The following is a 22,755-nucleotide window of genomic DNA, read 5'->3' on the forward strand; positions in this document are numbered from 1 at the left end:
TTGTGAATCTCTTCCAGCTAAAGACTTTCTTGGAGTTCAAGAAGGCTGCATATACTTCACTGGCTACTCCGATAGCGGTTTTATGTCTGTATTGAGAGCTTTCTCAGTTAAAGACAGACGTCTTCTTGATCCGCTTTATCTTACCAATATGGAATTTCCAATTTGGGTCTTACCAAGGTTTGCATTTACGTGTAACTGCACATGTCATGATTCTAGTCTATGGAAGCCCAAGAAAAAGAAAAAATATGTAAAGCGCAAAACTAATGTTGTGTGAATTTAATTTAGCTTGGGATTTGGATTTTGTGTACTTTGTGAAGAGCTAAAAAAAAAAAAGTTATCAATGCAAATATTTTACTTTTCTTTTGATTACTTTCAATGTTAGGTTTCATTCAACTGTAGAACATATCACAAGAGCCTATGAGTGTGTGTCTTTGTGTTGTTCATGAGCAAGTCAAGTGAAGTGAAAGGATTCAAATCTAAGTTTAGTTTACAAGTCATTTCCATTTTGTACATCTTTTGTGTTTCTTCGTGATTGTTTGTTTACCTTCATTCGGGGTTGGCTATGTTGACCGAGTGTTATATTGTTTGGCACGCGTGTAACAGATAGGTTCTTTCTTATATAGAGAGTTGTGGTCTCTTTGCTTAACAATCCTCACCCGAGCTGTGGTCTCTTTCATGCTATTGATCACCTTTGAAAGGTGGACTACAATTTTGATATGATCGATTAGATTGTTGATTTTTTAATGTCTTACCATATATATAAAAAAAAAAAATTAATGTTTGTTGTAGGAAATTTTTATCTCTTACATACAGATAAAAATATGGGGAGTCATGTGAACAGAAGAGATAGAAAAAAAAAACTCCACGCACTTTTATGTATGCATAGGAGATAAAAATTATCTCCTGCAACGTGAGAAACATTATTCTCATATAAAAACATATTAATATTTTGTTTTTAAAATATCAATTAATGTGGAAATGATCTTGCCTTTAATTTTTATCATTTTAATACACATGCAATTCCTATTACCAATGATCTAATTAACTTTATATAAATTATTCAAGCTGTAATTTTTAAGAATTGTCGAATATATTTGATTCCTTTTATTGCAGTTGTACTCATCAGAGTATGGAAAAAAATAATTGAGAGAGAAAATTAAAGGGAGCAGAATCTCGTGAGACATTTTCATACTTGCTTGAAACAATTACGTGCCATTTAGATATTATGCATATTATAATTATTATAAAAAAAATTTGATTTAAAGAAAGTTTTAAATGCATTAAAAGATAAAAGAATATAAACAACAAAAGAAAACTTCAACTTAACATAAAAAAAGAGAGTCTACTAAGCTATTACATTGGAACGATTATAAAAACATTCTTTGATTCTTCATTTCTTGTGTTTGGACTTGCGGTCAGTTGCCCAAGAGTAAGTCTGCCATAATGAGTGGTTAATGTAAGAAAATTTCAAAATAGGATTATATGATTTTAGAACACCAAAAGAGTTTAGGCTTACTTGTTGACGACATGATTTTTTTTAATATCTCAGTTGCAATGCTTGCTCTGGTATTCCTGCAAAGGTTGAAGGATCAGAATCTTCCTCTGCAATTTATACCACTCCCTGTTTACAATTGTCGATGCGGCGAGTTGTGGAGTGATGGTTTTTCAACACAATGTGAATACAGAGAGGACCTAGCCAAACTTATTAATCCTACCGTTCGTATCATGGGCCTATGGGTTAGGCCTACACTGTTATCCACACTATTCAATTTATATATATTCAAGCCCAAATAAAAGGATTACTTAATTAAATGAGCTTTATACTGCTCCCCATATAGATCACGACTTAACCCATTTTTATAAAAAAAGAAAAACTACAATTGATTGAAGCCCGTAATGATTATAAAAAATTCTAACATTCTCCCACCTGGGAAAAATCAATTGTAAAATTTTCATTTAAAAAAGAAAAGGAAAACAAGTTATTTGAAAATGACTCTCGGGTTAAAGACTAATTTTTATAATGTGGCCACATTTTAAGAAAACGCATGATCCAAGGTGCGATATCTATGTACTGATGTAAAATAAGTCACGATGGAATTTGGTTATGTCCTGTCGTGAATAAGTTATTTGTGTCTTATTTTGTTGGGTCAACCTACATAATAAGTAACACATTTTGGGATTGACAAGTTATTCGTGTTCTATCAACTCGCATAATAAATGACAGATTTGAGGTTGAGTGTTATTCACGTCATCTCATATTGTGTCGACCCGAATAGCTACCTGTGCACATACAAACTTTTGTTGGCTCCATGCCTATCACCTGTGCACAATGATTTGTTATTATCTACGACTATCTCCTCCATGGACATCATTAATATTCAGATCCTACGTCAACTTTTGATTCTCAAGCATACAAATATGATATGATGTTAGGTTTAAAATTTCTCAAACAGAAACATAAATTGCTATGTCTTATGCTAACCACAATAGTATATGTATCAAAGATGATAATGATCGCACTACAAAAATTCAGACATTTTATGGAGGTCATATTTTCATATTGTGGAGGTATTTAACCCCCACAAAAGACATTTGTGGCATTCACCCAAACCCCCAGTTCTGCCTTCGCCACAACATAGTTTGTCAGGATTTTTTGTGCAGTGCCACAATTTGTTGAAGTGTTTTCTGGAGGTTTGAGACCCCCACAAATATTGCACTTTTTCGAGGTTTAAGACCCCCACAAATATTGTATTATTTATTGGGATTTAGTAACCTCCACAAAATTCATTTTCTATAGGGCATAGACTGCTACAATTTATTTATTATTTTAGCAGATTTAAACCTCCACTAAATACTAATTATCCAAATTTGAAAAGTGTGTATATCATAATTTTGAAATTAATTTGTTAGCCAATTTATTATTTATTTGTTTGATCTCTTAACATTTCCTTGAAAACAATTGTTAAATACTAGTTATCCAAAAGCAACACTATAGTACACCAATCATAGTTTATATTTATACTTGCACTTGGTTAATACTTTTTTAAATAATATAAAATAGTGCAGCTATGTGAAGAAAAAAAAATCAGTAGATATAACTTTCCCGTATATGCAAAAAAACAACAACAACATAAGGTAATAATAGAACGAGAAGCAGAAGAATAAACAGAAACTGACTCATTCCCCATCAGATGAAGTAAGACTACAAAAACGTAATGGTAGCATTCAAATATTTGAAGTAATATTACTAAAATACTTAACAAAACCCTTCCAAAGTTCTATTCTCCATCAAACTATCCAAAAATAATGTGACGATTTTAAATAAGCAACAACATTTATGCATAGGATTTGGTCTATTATTTCTTCTCTGGAAATAATATAATTTGCTAGACGAACTCAAATACAAGCCCAACTCCGTTGACAGTGAATACTAAGATTGTTTGGTCTATTATTTCATTCAAATAACTCAAAAGAAGAAATTAATCTTTTGAATAACTCCATTAAATTATAGGAAGTCAAATGCAATTCACTCAAGTGTACCTAGATACCCAGGGGGAACTAAAAACTTCTATTATGTAAGGAATTAACGAGGCAACACATTGCACATTTAGTTCAAGCGCTGCCACACATGGAGGGGTATCTATTAGTCAGTAGTTGGAAATTTTGTTAACAAAAATTATAGAGCAACTTAAAAAATTTCTGCACCTTTAGAAAATTAAGATTTCTTCAAGGGCTTCCATCTGCTCATTGCACGAACTTATAACGGGAGGAAAGGGGGTTGCCAAAAAATATAACATGTAAAAAAGTAAGATATTGATAATAACTGAACACAACCAAGGTTCGCACCATAGTTCTCTACTTATGTTGTTTTTCCATATACCTTCTCTGTTTCACTTGAGACCGTGTCACTCAACGACTAGTGATTTGCTTAAATATAAAATAAGCTAATAAATAGCCAGACAAATAAACTTCAAATTGGTGTCATTCCTCCTAATTATGCTTTCCTTCTTTTATCTTTAATATAAATTTTCCTTAACATAAAATATAATGGGGAAAAAATTAAAGGGACATAAATGTAACAAGCAATAAAATCGGCATAAGAATGTGTGACCTCATCTCCAGAGGAGGAGATTCCTTTATAATCAGATAGACTATCTTTCTTAATTCTATGGAGATGATTACTCATAGCAAAGAAAACTTTTGTGTCTTCAATCCAGCAAAAATAAAATTACCCCAAAATTTTTTAATAGAGACTAAAAACATAATTCCAAAAAGTTAATCGACAAATAAGCATGGTGATAGATATTTCTCTGAACCTTTGAAAACGTCTCTCCCTGATTCATTATGTTCAGGAGTTTTGTAATAACCTAGAAATAAACAACACAACATACACGAAATTGAAATTCAACTATAGAATAATTTATACTTAAATTTATAATAAAAACCTATGAAATACCGATTAGGTGTTATTCGTCAAGTACCGATCGATGATTTGCCTGAAATAAGAGAGAAATTGGGTGTGAAAATGTAGAGAGAGAAAGTAGAAAAAGAATAAGAGAGAATCAGAGAATAAGAAAAAGAAGATGAAGAGCAGAAAATGGGCGCGAGAGAGAAAAAGTTATCGTTGTAGCCTTCTCTTTTCACCCACACTTATATTGGGAATTGAGATTGGGCGCGTTTGGTTTTTCTTTATTCGATTTAAGGCCTTCTAATTTAGCAAAACATAACGATAAATTGTGGAGGTTTAAAACCTGCCAAAAACTAGATTATTTAGTGGAGGTTTTTTTAACCTCCATTAAAAAACCTTCAGTAATCATTCTTTTTTTTGTAGTGTCGTTCTTTAGGAACAGGGATTTTAGTTTCTTTATGAATTTTATTCTAATTTTCTTGAATTGCAGGAAATCAACTTTTAAAATTGGAAATTCTACTAACTAAATTGCAATCAGATTTAGTTCAGTAAAGTCATTGTAATATCAATTCAACGAATAACACGTAATAAGGTCCTGGAACTCTAAACTCATGAATTTTCCCTTAATAATTTGCATCTCTGCTTATGACATGCTACAACACTAATCTTGAAGAAAATGAACTAACGAAGCACTTTTCTTAATTTTCCCAATTAAGATTTTAAACCTAATCAAATCCTTTCCCAATATATTTAAAGTAGATCTTTAATTGACTAATGATCAATTTCCACTTCAGGTTATCCCTAACCTTTCAAGCTTTCAATTAACAAAATTTCACAACCATTAATTTCCCAATTATAGAATCATGAAAAAGATGGTTCAAGATCCATTCTCATGGCTTCTTGAAACTAAAAATTTTGTTAAACGAAATGCAGAATCATGCATAACAGTCTTCTAAAATAAAGGGTACTTTCCAATCATTTAACATCCTAGCTAGAAATTTTAGAAACTCATGATATCGGTAATTGAAAAATAAAATCTGAAACTGAATTTAACATGCATTAAAACCTACTTCGAAGGTAAAGAGTATTAGACTACAGAGTGGTTCTTTGAAATTTAATGTGCTAGAAAAGAAAGTGCTTAACAAGATAAAGTTGAAATCTTCAGATTCAAAATCGAAAATGCTGAAATATCTTGGTTTATCTTCCAAGAATGGCTTCTTCACTCGCTTGCTTACAAAGAAAACTTGCAACTAACAAACTAGGAAATTCGTAATAGAAAAAAACTTCTAAACACTATTGAAATGCTTCAAACTTAAGAAAATTTTCTAAAACTAAGAAGCTTAAGTTTCTAGCTAAGCACTCAAAAGTCAAAACTAAATCCAAGCCGTAGATCACTACTGCCTTTTCTTTTCTTTTTCTTCATCTAACGGTCCACATCCTTTTCATTTCAGTAGCTGTCACCGGCACCGCCCTTTTTAATATCTGCAAGCAAGTAGTAAAATATAAAGTAAATTACCATATTATCATTTTTTTTTTACCATTTTATGATAGTTGGCTGTTTTCTTAGACTTTGGGCCACTTTTTACCTGTAATCTGAATCATATTTAGCCCAATCTCAAGGCAAAATATAAGTGTTAGACAAACAACTTTTACCCCTAGCAACTATTTAGATTAACATTAACAATAAAGTAAAATGGTACGAGTTTTATACAATTTATTATCACATTAACAATAAAGTAAAATGATATGAGTTTTATACAATTTATTATCACAAACTACTCATTCGTGTATATATATATATATATATATATGTGAGAAAAATATCTATCCTTTTTAAAGGATATAAGTTTATATCCTTTTAGATCCTAACCGTTGATTTTCGTCCATCAACTGTTATAATCTATTGAGCCAAACTTAATGGGCCAAATTTATTATTAATTAATTAATAATTTTAATCCAATAAATTATAACCGTTGATGGACGAAAATCAACAGCTAGGATCTAAAAGGATATAAGTTTATATCCATATATATATATATATATATATATATATATATATATATATATATATATATATATATATATATACGCGCGCGTGTGCATGTTAAGCTGAACTCATTTGCTTACAAAAAAAAAATGAACTCATTTATATTATTAAAGAATATACACGATCAAAGATTTATATAATAATTTATAAAAAAGTTTAATTATAAATATTTTTCTAAACAAATACAAAAATATTATTTGTGCAAATTGCAAAATTATTTTCCAAAAGCAAAGCCCAGATCATTACATGAATGTCTTGTCTCAAAAAGAACATGCATGATATTATCCAGGAAAGAAAAAAAGATCTTTACAAATATATATTCTGTATACTTCCCTTGTTGAAAGCCGACACGAAAATAGTTGAAGGTAAGGGTGTCGTTGGAAAAATAAAATAATGAAAACAAATTTTTAAATATTTCATGAAGTTAGACGTAAGTCATGTTCATGGGATCCAAAACATTTAAAAAACATGTTTTTTTTCCCTGTTTTTTCTAATGAAAGAGAAAACTTTACTTTTTTTTTTTTTTTTTTTCTTTTGACAAGAAAAAAAATCGGATCTCAAACATCGTACTCAATCATATTTTTTTTAATTATTTTTCTCGAAGCCACAAAGAAACGAGAAGGTGCCATGTGGATAAAACAAAAAGAAAAAGAAGGAAACTTTACTTTGTTACCAGAAAAGGGTAACTACTTTATATTATTATAATATGCAGCAATATCACAGGCAGAAAAAGGAAGAGAAAGAACAATAAGGAGAAACAGACTAGCACATAATCACCAATCATCTTCACAGGCTCTGTTGTGATTCATAGGTCAGTTTCTTTGATCTATTCATTCTGTTGAAGCGTAAATAGATGTGGGTTGCTCTGTGTTCTGGGAATTTAATTTTTAAAGGGATATTATTTTTGGTTTTCCTCTGTTCTGGTTTTTAGTCTTTGATCTGAATTTTTTTTTTTTGGAGGTTTAGTGTGATGGGTTGGGGATAAAGTTTGGATTTTCAAGATGTTATATTGGTGGATTTTGAACATTTCCTCTGAGATGATTTTTTTTTTTTTGTGGGGTGGAAACAAGAAGATGGATGTGCCCACCACATTTTGAAAATTGTTGTAGGTTTTTAAATGTTTGAAAAGCTTGTATTCAAAATTTCTTTGTTTTTCTTTTGTCGATTACACCATTCCCATAAGGACATGTTTTTATTTAATTATTGATTTATTTTCTGTTGTTGAGGTTCCATTTTCTAAAGTAGAGGACAAATAGAAATGGATTCTGACCTTAATTTTGGGGATTCTTGTTAGTAATGCCTTATCTGTGGATTAGTTTTGACTAGTGATCCCATATATTTTTCTTTTGTCCTGGTGTCAAATTCCTATGCTTTTGGTTCCCAAAGGTTCTTCAGTTTTCTTAGTTATATATTCATTTTAATTTTATTATATCTCAATTATCAAGAGTAAAATGATTATTTTTTATTTTCTCATAAAGGTGATTGTCCATAGGAAGTTCTGGTGTATGACGTCCATTCAAGCGTTGTATATGGTGGCCAGGGCAGTTAATTTTTCAATCGTTCATTCATTTATTTAGTTTGGAGATTAAGTGCATTGCACCTTTACCCTTTTCCATTTAAAATCTAAGTTAGGAAAATTTTGACTTTTAAGTTTTTGCAACCAATGATAGACACAACATCTGTGTTAAATTAGGATAGCAATTGCAGTGGGGCTATAATTGAAATGAATCTTATAGTGGTAAAGTTTTTGGATACATACCTAACATAGGAACTGTAGCAACTTAGGGCATGTTTGGTGCATAGTATTGGATAAAACCTGATAGTATAAGACCTGATTGTATAAGACTTGATTAAATTTTAATACTATCCAGTGTTAGATACATATGTTAGTTTGTTGCTACGAAATGGGAAAGCAAAAATGTAACTGTATGTTATCTAGGTCATTTATATATGAACTTTTCTATTCTATGCATGGATAATTAACACATTTAAGGTCATTTTAGCATCAGACAACAATGACCATGATCCTGGTTGTAATATTCTGCTACTGAGTTAATGTGAAATTTCTGTTATACGTGTAGTGTTTTAGTACATATAAAATGGAGACTGATCCTACTTTATTGTTGTATTTATATGTGCGGGACAAATATAGAAACTAATAGAATGTCTCCATCAATGAAATCAAAATCCAAGTCCAAGGAGAAGGTCTCTGCAGGAGCTGGTAAGGAACAACAGAAAACTTCTCCAAAGACTTCTGGGTCTACTAATCATGGGAGTGGCATTCCTGCTAGTGCATACAATCCCATCTTGGGAACATTTCAAGCTCTAGAAACATCATTGGTTGCTTCTTATGCTCCAATTCATGACAACAGCCATTTCCCAAAAATAGATGATACAGATGAGAATTCTAGTAGTCCTCAAGGAACTGTGTCTGAGTATGATTCAGTTTCTAATAATAGCAGCTGCTCTGGTGAATCAGAAGACCCTAAAGAGAAATTAACAAACTCTTCTTTGCGGCTTGATGTTCTTCCCGGTTGTGATAATGACAGAAGGGAGAAGATTCAGCTTAAGAATGAGAGGAAGCACCAGAGGCAGGGGAAAAGAGAGCTCAGGAGTTGCATGACCGGTGCAATGGGTATATAATGTTGAGAAAGCTAGAAGCACTTGCACAACAGGTAGTGGCAATGAGGTTCTCTTCTGAGAGAGCAACATTGGCTTTAATGGTAAATGATGGAAAACTGGAGGAATTAGTATCTTGGCTGTTTGAAGGAAGTGAAGAAGAACCATATACCAAAGATACTACTAAAATTGTAAGTGAGGGTAACTTGAAAATTGACCTAAGTGAAGAGCTTGCCCAGATATAAATTATGAACAATTCAGTCCCCACCCCGTCTCCTTCTCCTTCTCAAAGCCCTTATAAAGATCAAATTAAGTTCCCTACATAACCTTGACGATGGGATAAAGGACAATTGGGTGGGGTAATAGGCAAGGTGGAAAGAGAACTTCACCAAGCTGCTCCAAACAGCAGTGAAAAGTGAAAAATAATGACTTTAGTTAAAAATAAAATTTAAGGAATTTACTTGGAATAGACTGGGACATAATTCCAACCCTGTCAAATGACTATTCCCTATCAATGTGTAGAAACTATACATTCACCTTAAAACACAAAGGGAAAATCTCAATGCACAAGACTCCCCGATTTGCGAGGATAGGAGCAAGAGTCAATAGTACACAGCCTTATCCTTGCATTTTGATAAAGAGGTTGTTTTCCATACTCGAACCCGCGACCTTCAGATCCCAAGTAGCTATCTTACCGCTGCTCTAAGGTTCACCCTCATTCACCTTAAAACATATTAATAAATGAGAACATCCATTCAGCAGAATCCCTATATTCTATGTGAAATTATATTCTCATGTTGTATGAGATTCATCTCTTATGTTACACTCACATAAAAAGATGTGTTTCTTTTTTCTTTTCTTTTTTTTAAAATTGGTGGGCCCAACTTTTCTCCTACTATATGAGAGAAGTAAAGCCCATATTCTATACACCAAAATGTTCAATACACTGTTCACCCTCCCCTCCACCACCAGAACTGTTTAAACAAGTATATCTTTCTCATCCTAGAATTGTAAGTCAGGAAAGCTCTGGCTTTGACAGGATCAGCATTTAAATATTCAAATGCATACATCTGTTTTCCCTCTTCCAACCCATCTATCTCCATCACAGCCTGAAATAGCTCTGCAGCATCAATTGTGCATTTGCTGTGCTCCATTGAATCAGCCAATCGTTGTATGCTTGATGCCACCGTCATCAATGCATCCTGAAGAGCATCTGAACTGCAAGGACGTTTGGGAAGTTGTCTCAGAGGTTGAACCGCAGGAGGCTCCGGTATCTGACCATACTCTGGAGGCACACTGTAAGACTCAGTTCCATCTGTCTCACTCATGTTTTCTGAACTGGGAGATGCAAATGAGGCTGATTCATCTTCACAGTTCTTCATGTCCACTTGATTTTTATCACCCTTCATCTTAGCCCAACGACCAGGAGCTTGATCATTCCCACAAACAACTTTAAGCTGATCATACATATCTATCTGCTTTTCGCGAAATCCTTTTGCATCAGGGTGTGTCTATCCAACGAATTAGAGAACACTAGAATAGGTATTTTGAATTAATGCATAACATTCATAAACTGGGAAAGATTAAAGATAGACTCACTGAAACATATCTCTTCCAAAGCTCATCACGATCACACTCGATCATCTTTGTATTTGGATTCCACCAGAAACCATCTTGACTTAGCACATCTTTTATTACTTTATACCTCTTCTTAAGTGTCTTCAGACGGTTGATAATTTTCTGATTATTCAAATTTAAGTTGAAACGAGTGTTTACAGCTACACAGACAGCAACATATGCATTTTCACTGAAACATTTGTCAATTCTGTTTCCATTTTTTGCTTGAACAACCAGAGCTTCAATTAGGCATTTATCCATTGCAATTGACCACACAACATTTCTTCCTTTATTTTTCATATCCCTTCTGTGTACTTGCGGATCACAGTGCTCCATTTCTACACGCTGACAAAAAAATTGAAACAAACAGTTCAATATAATAATCCACACATCATAACATTTAAGTTGATTTTATTATCCCCATTTAATTAAACATAGTATGAACTATGAACCACTAAGTTACTAAAAGTTTTACAAAAGCAATGGGGAAGAAATGGTATGAATTCTGAAGTAATAAGAATCCAATACTTGTGAGTGCCTACGTGTCAAAATTCACATGCAGTACACCCAGAAAAGGTTACATCATAAAGGAACAATACTTTTAGGTTCCATCAATGAAATCTTGAACTTAAAAGAAAAGGAAATTAAGGGCTCATACTAATAATCGTCTCTATTAATATCATTAGTATTACAGAAGCAACCTCAAAGAAAATATTTTCACCTAACAAAAAAATAGTATAATTGAAATCCCATGCTTATGCATTCTTTATCAATTGAATAGAAAATAGCATTCTGACATCAATGTACACGGTTCTGAGACCAGAGTTTTCTTTTAAAATGTTCATTGATTACCTACTGACAGAGCCAGTCAATAAAGGTACCACTCTCGGTTATCAAACTCATAGATCCTACCTAGGATACCTGTAAAGCACGAGATTGTATGTCATAACACCAAACCTAAGATTCTACCAATAACAAAGTTTTATTTAGAAAATGTATAAATATAAAATAACTCTGAATACCTTTAAAATCACAACTAGTCTAAGTCAAAAATACATAACAGAGATAAGTCTGTAAAAAGATATTAACCCTCTAATAAAACAAAGGTCATAAAAGATTTAAATTTAATATGATATGATTATGTACATGCTGTGAATAAATCCATATACTTTGAGTTAATCTCATGGACAAGTATAAACAAATTTATTTAAGAAAAGTGGTACAGAGAAAATGAGAAAATATTAATGTTATAATATTACATCCATTCCTATCCAACAATATATATATATATATATATATCATACCCACACCCATAATGCACCTAGTGGACATAAATGACACCTAAGCTCTTTTCTTCACACCAAGTCAGAGTCGCACACTTTATTCACTCCTAAATCCCCACAAGTAATGTTGACTGCTGACAAAGTTTTCTGTAACTGCAAGAGCCACAAAATCCTTATATATATATATATATATATATAAGCTCAGCTTAAGCTTATGTTAGAGAGATATAACATAAAATTATTAATGTGACATTTACTTAACAACTTAACCTTTTGGGTTAAATTGGCCATTTACATTATATCAGAGCCTCTGTGACCAAATGATTACAAGTTTGAGGAATTTCTTAACACAAGTAGGTAGTTTGTGAATTGTCCACCCTTCAAATACAATAGACTCTTGTGTGAGGGGACATGTTAAAAAAATATAATATAAAACCATTAATGTGACCTATATCAAACATCTTAAGCTTAGGCTTTGTATTTTATATCACATCATATCATATAACAATGTAGAAAATCAGAATTCAAATTCAAATATTTTTCCGTTTTTATTTCCTATTAATTAGGAATAATTAAGATTAATTAGGATTGATTGTTTTTTTATTTCCTATTAATTAGGATTAATTGTAATTGATTAGAATTAATTGTGATTACGTTTAGTGAGTCATAGCTGAGTCATTCTTATGATTGTGATTAGGTTTGGTGAATCATAGCTTAGTCATGCTTAGCTATTTTTCCTTGTATAAATACTCCTCATTCCTCATGTAATTATTCAAATCAATATACTGAAAACCTTTTTCAATAAACAACAATATACATAAGAGAATAATATTCATATCTCTTTTTTCCTCCTTCTCAACCTAAACCCTATAGGTTAAACACAATGACATGAAGTTGTTATCTTTTGGCAATGTTATTATGTTGAGATGAGTGAGGAGAAGTGGAATGATGAATCATTGCATGAAACTACATAAAATAACTAAATGGGGTAGAAAAATATTCTTTTGCATTATCACTATGCAGAATGCAAATAGTTTACCCAAAAAGTTGGGACCTCCAAAGAAGTTTGTAAAAAATCAATTCAACCCAAAATCTTAAGCTGATGGGTGAGGGCTTTTTAATGGTTTATATTTTCTCTGACAAAGTTTATCAAAATAGATGTTACTCTTTTGAATGAATAAGTTAGCAATTGAATAAAAGATTTGCATAAATGCTATCCTAAATGATCAAGAGACAAAATCCTTTTATCCAGACTAGCAAACTAAGGAAGAGTCAAGGAGACCCAAAAAAGACTCCAATTCAAAGGATTCTCATTCATTTAAGATTCCTTTTGCTCATGTTCAATCTGTTTTCTTTACCCTTCCTTTCTTTTCAAGTCCTAATATTATAATGTAAGACTACTATTTCAAAAGTTCTAAACAATTACATTTGTAGCAAGACTAGCCTAATTTCTCTATCTTTATGTTGTCATAACTGAAAAAAGTTTGCAAGAGAAAAATAAAAAAAAGAACTTACAGAAATTCAGGGGGGGAAAAGGACGCAACCAACCAATGTCCATTAGTCTCATAATTGTTAAAGCACAAATCACTAGTGCATAAAAAACTATAAATTGGACAAAAAAATGTGCAATAACTAACCATTGAATTATGACGTCCATAGAGGAAGCACATACTAGATCCATTGCCATGCCTCAGGGCCAAAAGCATTTTCCTTGTATACAAGGCAAGAGATGTTGTATGCCTACAAGGCAACAAATTTTGCATGCTTTAAGATATAAAAATTCAAAGAAAATAATGTTGAAAAAAAGTAAAAACAATATAATAATAAATGATATTTAATACTCGTAATTGCATTAAGAAACATTGCTAGACTTTCAGCAGTACAAAGGGATTTGTAAGGAAATCCTCGGTAGTACCATCTATTTATGCATGATTTACAATATCTAATAATAGGAAATTAGGAATTTGCAGTCTCTAATACTAAAAAATTTGCAATATCTAAGATAAGGAAACTAGCAAATTATTGAAAATAATGCAAATCAAATTCTATTTATTTACAGAATAACCATTCCCTAAATAGAAGATATACGAACTTTTTTTCCTAAATTAAAGATAGTCCCTAAATAGAAGATATAGGAATTATTTTCCTAAATTAAAGATATTTTCCAACATCTGCTAAATACTTCAGCATTTGAGTAACTAAGTTGAATGATTTATTGCATCCATATCAATGCTTTTATTAAATTGGCTTTAAATTCAATCCTCACACATCCACTCTCATAATTAATTAAGTTTTAGAATAATAACAGTGAGTATAGCGAGCATATCAGTGTGTGTGATGTAGAATACAAAGTAACAAAACACAAAATAACTCAAAAAAATAATAATTAAGCAAAAGGTCCTAATGTTGTGGGAAGAGGCGTATTATAGCTCTCTAAATTTACAACAAACTCTACCAAAAATTGACATGGTATCAGAGCCTATTTTCAAATGATCTAGAGTTTGATCCTTGTTGCCCCAATACTATAACAAAAAAGTTAAGTTTTGGCATAAGGTAAACCAAAAAGGGATATGTGCATTATCCAACTTCAAAACCCAAAAGATTCTAGCATGAGGGAGCGTGTTAAGAGATACAGTAAATACCTTTTTTGATCCTTAGCAAATTTCACGATACCCTATTTAGTCCCCATGAAAAAAAAAGGCATTTGTGGTGCCTGCTTTTTTCAAATTAGGCTCACGTAAGTCCTTCTGTTAGTGGGGCTCCAATGTCGTTATTAACGAATCTCACGTGTAATGTTAAGTTGCTGAGTCACAATGTCACAATCCACCTTGGACAAAAAACGATGTCGTTGAGTGTATCACTTGCATCTCACTCGAGGTTGCTCATTGCTCATGGTAAAGACAATTGAATCTGAAATATATTGTATATTCAAGTGTGTAAGTCTGTACAAGGAGGCTCTCTATTTATAGAGACTAAAAGACCTAATGGGATGACCTAATGGGCCAAGCCCACAATCTAGACTATTCTAATAATAATAAATTAATATTATTTCTAACACTCCCCCTCAAGCTGGTGCATATATATCAAAAGCTCACAGCTTGTTACAAATATGATCTATTCGGGGACCTCTTAGAGCTTTAGTGAATACATCCGCAAGTTGATCATTGGAATTGACAAATGCTGTCTCGATCTCCCTTGACTGGATCTTTTCTCTAACAAAATGACAGTCAATTTCTATATGCTTGGTTCTCTCATGAAAGACTGGGTTAGAGGAAATATGCAAAGCGGCTTGGTTGTCACAAATGAGCTTCATAGGCTTTTGTTCACAGAGATGGAGTTCCTTCAGCAATTGTCTCAGCCAGATGAGCTCACAGGTTGCATTTGCCATTGCCCGATATTATGCCTCCGTATTGTATAACAACCCTAAATATTGTATCATGATTAATGAAGAATTATGATAATTAATAAACGAGACATTTCAGATGAAATAGTTTATGATTAAGTAAATTAGAAGTATGGGTCCAATGGACCAAAGACATAAGCATTAGGGATCCAATGAATTCATTGATCAAAGTATAACCCAACAAAGGAAGTTTTAATTCCATTTAATGTGGACAAGTCCAAGTGATACAAAGAAAGCTCTATATGATAAAGTAAAGTCCAATAAGGTAAATGAAACCCAAATCAAGTTAAAGCCCAAAGTAAGGCCATGACATAATAAACCTAAAGAAGTACTATATGACTAGGAATTAAATTATAATTCTTTCCCTACAAGCAAGAAGCCCACGGTTTTACTAGAGAAAACAAGCTCTAAGAATTTAATTTAAAGTGTCATAAAATCATGGAAAAATAGGCACAAATTAGGTCAGGTTAATAGGTTAAAGGTCCATAATCTTAAGGAATAAATCATGGTCCAAAATTAAAGGAAATCTTTTCCTTCCAAGCATTTAAAATCCGCGGCCTAGGTGTAGGAAATGAATTTGATTTTATTTGATTTTCAAGCCATTAAATGCAAATCGAATTTCCTTAAGTCAAGCCAGTCAAATTCCTTTAAACAAGGAAGTTAGGATTATGATGATTAGTAGTCAATCACTTTCCCTAAATCAAGCAAATTGATGACAATATGTCAATCAATCAAATAATTCTGTTTCTTAAATCAAGGAAGCAACCTTTATGACGATTAGTCACACATCATCAATTCCTTAAATCAAGCAATCACTAAATTTCCTTAATCAAGGAAATTGACATCATGTTCTTGTCCCTAAATTAAGCAATCTAACCTATGACAACAAATCACCACCTTACTCTCATTTAATGTGATCGAAACCTACCAGCAATCAAGTAATGGCAAGGCTTCTAGGTTGCCTATTTGAACAAGCTTTAGTCTCTCCTTTTTCCCTCTATAGCCGCGGCACTACCAAAGGAAAGAACAAAGAGATTAGTTCATTTTGTGAAGTCCATGAATGCTTCGAAATGGTGAGTGTGTTAGTGAGAAATACCTAATTGTTCCAAGATCAAATACAAGCCTGGATCTTAGTCCTTCTTCCTAATAATTCCACCAAAGAACCCTTCATCTCTAAGCAAGAAAATCCCTCTTCTCCTCTCTTTAAGCTTGCGGCCTTGTATGTTCAAGGAGGAAGGAAGTTCATTCAAGAAGATTCAAAGTAGTCAAAGGTCAAGAAGTGTTTCCTTAAGTCGTTGATCATCATCAAAGGTAAACCTATGAACCTTCTTGGTTAGGAATGACATGTAAAAGCATGAAAGTGATATCCTAAGTATATGATCCCTAGAAGGCCGAACCATGTATGATAATTATAAACATGAAGAGATGTTTAAATGATATGAAAGATGATGAAATGATGATGTTAGATTAGCATGTTTAGTAGCCTAGGTTCTAAATCAATTTTGCATGATCATAACCTTAGTTGGCCGAATATATAAGATGATGTTTTGAATGATGCTCTAGGATTTAAATATGATAAATTATCAGTAATGTTAGAAGCATGTTTTAGAAGTAATCCCTTAGGTATTTTAGGGCAATAAGGTCGAATGGTATGTAGCTAAAAGAGGTTTTATTTGATTAATGTTGAAAGGATCTAACCATGTTAAGTTAATAATATAATTGAAAGCATGTTTTAAAAATTATATTCCTAGATGTTTATCTATGCTGGCCGAACCTATACATGCCTAGAATGAAATCTTTAATAATTCTATTAAGTGTTATGATGACCTAGTAATGTCCTAAAACCTAAACAAGTGGGTAAGTAAGCAAAACAACTCCTCTAGGTGATTAAACCTGCAAAGCCGAGACCTATACATGGATAAAACACAAATGTTGAATGTTATATAAGTTACTAAAAGATGATATGATGATGTTAGGGAGTCAAGGGAGCAAACAGGCAAGTAAAGAGATCAAAAGTTGAAAGTATACAAGTAAAGAACGACAAGTACTGTAAGTGTTTACAGTTGTTGAAGTAATCTCTCTATGTATGCCACGATTATGAAACTATGATAAGTTATGGTTTGACTGCAATATGTTTATAGTGCTTTACATTATGTGATTATGATATTTTTGAAACTTAAAACCATGCTATTAAATGTTGGCCTGTGCACTGATACTCCAGTTGCAACCTGACGAGGACTCTGGGTATCTCCGTAAGTCCGTAAAAGCCGGCAGGAATATGATGATGATGATGATGGCATGATATTTTTATATGATGATGTTAAATGTTCCATTTTGTATTGTTATTATAAACTGTTGCAGGAGTAAGCGTCATAGTTAGAGAATGCTCCAGCTGTGAACCTTACTGAGATTTTCCCCAAAATCTCACCCCCCTTGACCACCCATTTCAGGAAAAGATGAAAGAAAGTAATAAGAAAGTTATGTGGGAAAGAAAGGGTAAGAGACTGGTACGTAAAGAAGGAGAAACTCCACCTACCTGCGAAGAGAAACTAAAGGATCTAACAGATAGAGGCCTATGGACTGAGGCTATGAAATTATTAATAGAAGCTTTTCCACATTATGATTTCGATGAGGCACTAAGTACACAATGGCTAGAGGAACCACAACCACATTATGACTGGGCTTATGATGCGGCATAAATTATGTTTTTATTTATGATTAGTTAATCTTTTTGGGATTACATTAAATAATGTTTAGTGTTATTTATTTTGTATTGACGTTTTAACGCTTTTAATTTTATATGGAATAAGTATGGTTATGTGTTTCCATTCCGCACTCTGATATTTGCATTCGTAAAGTTTAAATTTAGACTTTCGCGCGTTGAATGCATGATGAAGGTGCACCCTATATGTATTTACATTTGGGGTGTTACACATTGGATCTGGCGACCACAGTTTGCTTCTTACTCTTCCAAGAGATCAAATTTCCTCCGAAGAGAACACAATACCCTGAGGTGGATCGTCTATCTGAAGGAGAACCTGCCCAGTCAGCATCTGAATAACTAGAGATCTCTGAACTCCCTTTATTTGTATATAATAAACCTCTTCCTGGCGCCTTTTTAATATATCGGAGAATTCTAATAACTGCATCCCAATGGGAGTCACAGGGAGAATCAAGAAATTGACTTGCAACACTGACTGCGAAGGAGATATCTGGCCTTGTCACAGTAAGATAATTCAATTTTCCAACTAGTCGGCGGTAGCGACTGGGATCTGGCAGTGGCTCCCCCTGTCCTGGTAATAACTTATCATTGGGGTCCATAGGTGTATCAATGGGTTTACAACCTAACATGCCAGTCTCATCTAGGATATCCAGTGCATACTTCCTCTAACAGATGGAAATGCCCCGCCTAGACTGTGCAACTTTGATCCCCAAGAAATATCGAAGTCTACCAAGATCTTTGGTCTGAAATTGATTGAATAAATGCTCTTTCAACTGATCAATCCCGGTATGATCACTGCCTGTAATGATAATGTCATCAACATAGACCAGGAGATAAACGCACTGGCCAGAAGAGCTATGCCGGTAAAAGACAGAATGATCGGCTTTGCTTCTGATTAAGCCAAAGGATTCAACAACTGAACTAAAGCGGCTAAACCAGGCTCGAGGAGATTGCTTCAGGCCATATAAAGATTTCCGAAGTTTACATATCATTCCAGAACTCTCCCCCTGAGCAACAAAACCTGGTGGTTGCTCCATATAAACTTCCTCCTGGAAGTCACCATGTAGAAAAGCATTCTTAATATCAAGTTGGAGAAGGGGCCAGTGATGAACGGCGGCAAGGGCAAGAAACAGGCGAACAGAAGCCATCTTAGCAACAGGAGAAAAGGTATCCCCATAATCAAGACCAAAGATCTGTGTGTATCCCTTGGCCACTAAGCGAGCTTTAAGGCGATCAACAGTGCCATCAGGACCAACTTTAACTGTGAACACCCATCGACAACCAACAACAGACTTCCCGGGAGGAGCACAAACAAGATCCCAAGTGCCATTGGAGTGAAGTGCCTGCATTTCATCAAGCATCGCCTGGCGCCACCCTGGATGAGATAGTGCTTCACCTGTGGTTTTAGGGATGGAAACAGAAGAGAGACTAGAAACAAAAGTAAAATATTGTGAAGAAAGTCTGTCATAACTCAAGAAAGAATAAAGGGGATGAGGATTTCGAGTGGATCGAATACCTTTCCGAAGGGCAATGGGAGGAGTCTCTGATGGAGGATCCGGAGGAGAAGAGCCGACGGGAAAGGGCGATGAGTCATCAAGAGGCAAAGTCGGAGGAGGTGCAGGCTGACGACGCTGGTATGTGAGGAGAGGACGATCTGCAGGTATGGAGGTAATTGGTTGCTCCTCTGGAATAGGGTCACCTGCAGCTGGTAAAGACAAGTCAAGAAAAGGAACAGGAAGGACCTGATCAACTTGGGACACTGGAGACGGAGTAGAGTGAAAAGGCTGCTGATCAAGGAAAGTGACATCAGCAGAAACGATATAACGCTTGAGATCAGGAGAATAGCAACGATACCCTTTTTGAAAACGTGTATACCCAAGGAAAATACATTTGAAGGCCTTGGATGTCAACTTGTCTTTACCTGGAGTAAGATCATGAACAAAACAAGTACAGCCAAAAATATGTAAAGGCAGAGGATAAGAAGGTGCTCCGGAAAACAAAATACTGTGGGGAACATCATTATTTAGCACAGAAGAGGGCATGCGGTTGATAAGGAAACATGAGGTGATAATAGCATCTGCCCAAAAACGGAGTGGGACGTTCATATGAATGAGAAGGGTACGTGCAGTTTCAACTAGATGTCTATTTTTACGTTCAGCGACTCCATTTTGTTGTGGAGTGTGGGGACAGGTAGTCTGGTGTATCGTCCCTTGTGTATCCAGAAATTTAGAAAATTCAAGAGACACATACTCTTTTGCATTATCACTGCGCAAGATTTGAATAGAAGCACCAAATTGAGTTTTTATTTCTGCACAAACTTTTGATAAATTGAAAATAACTCAGAACGATTTTTCATTAAATAAACCCAAGTGCAACGGGAGAAATCATCAATAAAGGTGACAAAATACTGAAAACCCAAGACAGACGTTGTTCGACTCGGACCCCAAATATCAGAATGAACAATAGAAAAAGGAGCATCAGCTGTTTTATTGACTCTATTAGCAAAGGAGGAGCGAGTGTGTTTTCCTTGCTGACAAGAATGACAGTTTAAAGACTTAAGATTGGATAAAAAGGGAACCATATGCTGAAGCTTGGAGAGGTTTGGATGACCCAGACGGCTGTGAATTAGCTCAGGAGACCCTGTGAGAGAACAGGCTACTGGAGAAGGTGGTGCAATCAGATAGTAGAGACCTCGTGACTCAACGCCTGCTCCAATCGTCTTCCCCGTACCCGAATCCTGCATAGAAAAGGATTGTTTAGAGAAGGTAATAGTACATGAAAGAGAATGAATCAACTGGCTAACAGAGATTAAATTAAAAGGAATGCCAGGTATATAATAAACAGAACTCAAAGTTAAAAGGGGAGTTGGGTTAGCTTCCCCAATTCCACGAGCAGGAGCCTTAGTGCCATCAGCAAGAGTGACAGGGGGTAGGTTATTAGAATAAGAAAGTGAAGTGAAGAGATCTTTATTACCACAAAGATGATGAGTAGCACCTGAGTCTATTATCCAGGGTCCAAGAGATGATTGATAAAAACAAGCAACATGATTACCAGTGTCTTGAGTAGGATGCTGAGAAGAAACCTTCTTGAGAAGTGCCTCATAGTCGGCACTTGAAAGAGTTACTAATCCAATTGAAGGTGGCGTAACATCAGTTTGAGCAAAGTTGGCAGTCGGTGGCTTCAAATGAGGGTACTTCCTATAGCAGCGTTCTTCAAAATGCCCAAGATTCTGGCAATAATTGCAACGAGGCCTCTGTCTGCGGCCACGTCTGCGACCGCGTACACTGTTCCGGAGATGATTCCAGTCGTGTTTTTGGACGCATTATTTGAGCCCTCCATCACAAAATAAAAGGAGATGACCAGAAAATAGCAAAGAACTACAAGAAAGCAAGAAATCGCGCAAAAACGTTGCACAAAAGTGTCCAAACAGCGGGTTTTTCACTGATATCTTTCAAACGGATGGGACCCACAACGAACGGAGACCAGATCTGGAAAGAGGGTGAGGAGGCGAGCAAGATGGTGGTGGTCCGGCCTGGAACGGTGGCCGGACGGTGGCTCACGCGCCGGAACAGTGGTTCGGCCGCTGGAGACTTCCATCGGCGCGTGGATGCTCCGATCAACACGCGACTTGGACAGACAGGGTCGCCTCCCTGAGCCGCTCCTGATCGCGTGGTGGTTGGTCGGAAAAGTCGCCGGAAAAGCAGTCTGACGGCGGTGAACAGTGGCGGACGGTGGTTTTGTGGCGGTTTCCGGCGATGAACGGAGGCTGACGATCTTTTTCCTGATGATACGAGGTTGAGGACAAAAAATTTGTGACTAAATAAGGGTTAGGTGTGAAAGGATGGTTGCCGGTATGATGCACGACAGTAAAAAGAAAGGAAAAGATATATATGCGGAAGCAGAGCCCTCAGATCGAGAGCTCTGATACCAAATTGAATCTGAAATATATTGTATATTCAAGTGTGTAAGTCTGTACAAGGAGGCTCTCTATTTATAGAGACTAAAAGACCTAATGGGATGACCTAATGGGCCAAGCCCACAATCTAGACTATTCTAGACTATTCTAATAATAATAAATTAATATTATTTCTAACAAAGACGTTGCAAGAAAGGAAAATAGAGAACCCTAACAAAATTTCCCAAAACCATTTTACGTTCGTTTCTGCAAAAAATGGAGATAATATACTGAAATTTCCCATCGCCATCAACATCGTGATGGTCTCCCCCCATGTTGATGGCATAATCACATGTCCTGTTCCACAGAGAAATATCCTGTAAGTTCTTCACCTCCTACCTCTTCCATCCAATCTTCTTTTGAAACTCAATTAAAGTTACAACATCAGACTCACCACTAGCTTTCATTCTTGTAAGAGTTTGCTCAAGAACAGCAAACACTTCCATCTCTTGTTACAAACTTGCATTAGTTGATATGAACTTTTCCATCCTTTCGATCTTTTTTTTCATCTTCTTGCAAGTGAATTCCCACCCATATGGATTCACATCCATAGTGATGAACTCATAAAAGGCATTCAAAACCTTTCAAAATTGGATCACTACATTTCTTCCCAAGCCTAGCCACAGACCCAGCCACATCTGCCATATTCTCAAGTATCTCCATACAGATCAAACGTTCAATGAAAAAATCATCATCTGAAA

General features: G+C 34.7%; 1 protein-coding gene and 1 pseudogene across 1 annotated transcript; one reads left to right on the forward strand and one right to left on the reverse strand.

Moving 5' to 3' along the window:
- Positions 1–7,194: 7,194 nt before the first annotated feature.
- LOC133314959 (uncharacterized) lies at positions 7,195–9,319 on the forward strand (annotated as a pseudogene).
- A 705-nt stretch (positions 9,320–10,024) lies between these two features.
- On the reverse strand, positions 10,025–22,500 carry LOC133314960 (L10-interacting MYB domain-containing protein-like). Its single transcript, XM_061516506.1, has 4 exons — positions 22,394–22,500; positions 13,612–13,714; positions 10,674–11,036; positions 10,025–10,585 (listed from the first exon to the last, which is right to left on the reverse strand). Exons 1-4 carry the CDS (start codon positions 22,498–22,500, stop codon positions 10,025–10,027), a joined length of 1,134 nt encoding a protein of 377 aa, XP_061372490.1.
- Between the last annotated feature and the right edge of the window lie 255 nt (positions 22,501–22,755).

Source organism: Gastrolobium bilobum, unplaced genomic scaffold, assembly GCF_033153095.1.
Source record: "Gastrolobium bilobum isolate Gb01-03AN ecotype WA unplaced genomic scaffold, APGP_CSIRO_Gbil_v1 utg176550, whole genome shotgun sequence".
Lineage (NCBI taxonomy): Eukaryota > Viridiplantae > Streptophyta > Magnoliopsida > Fabales > Fabaceae > Gastrolobium > Gastrolobium bilobum.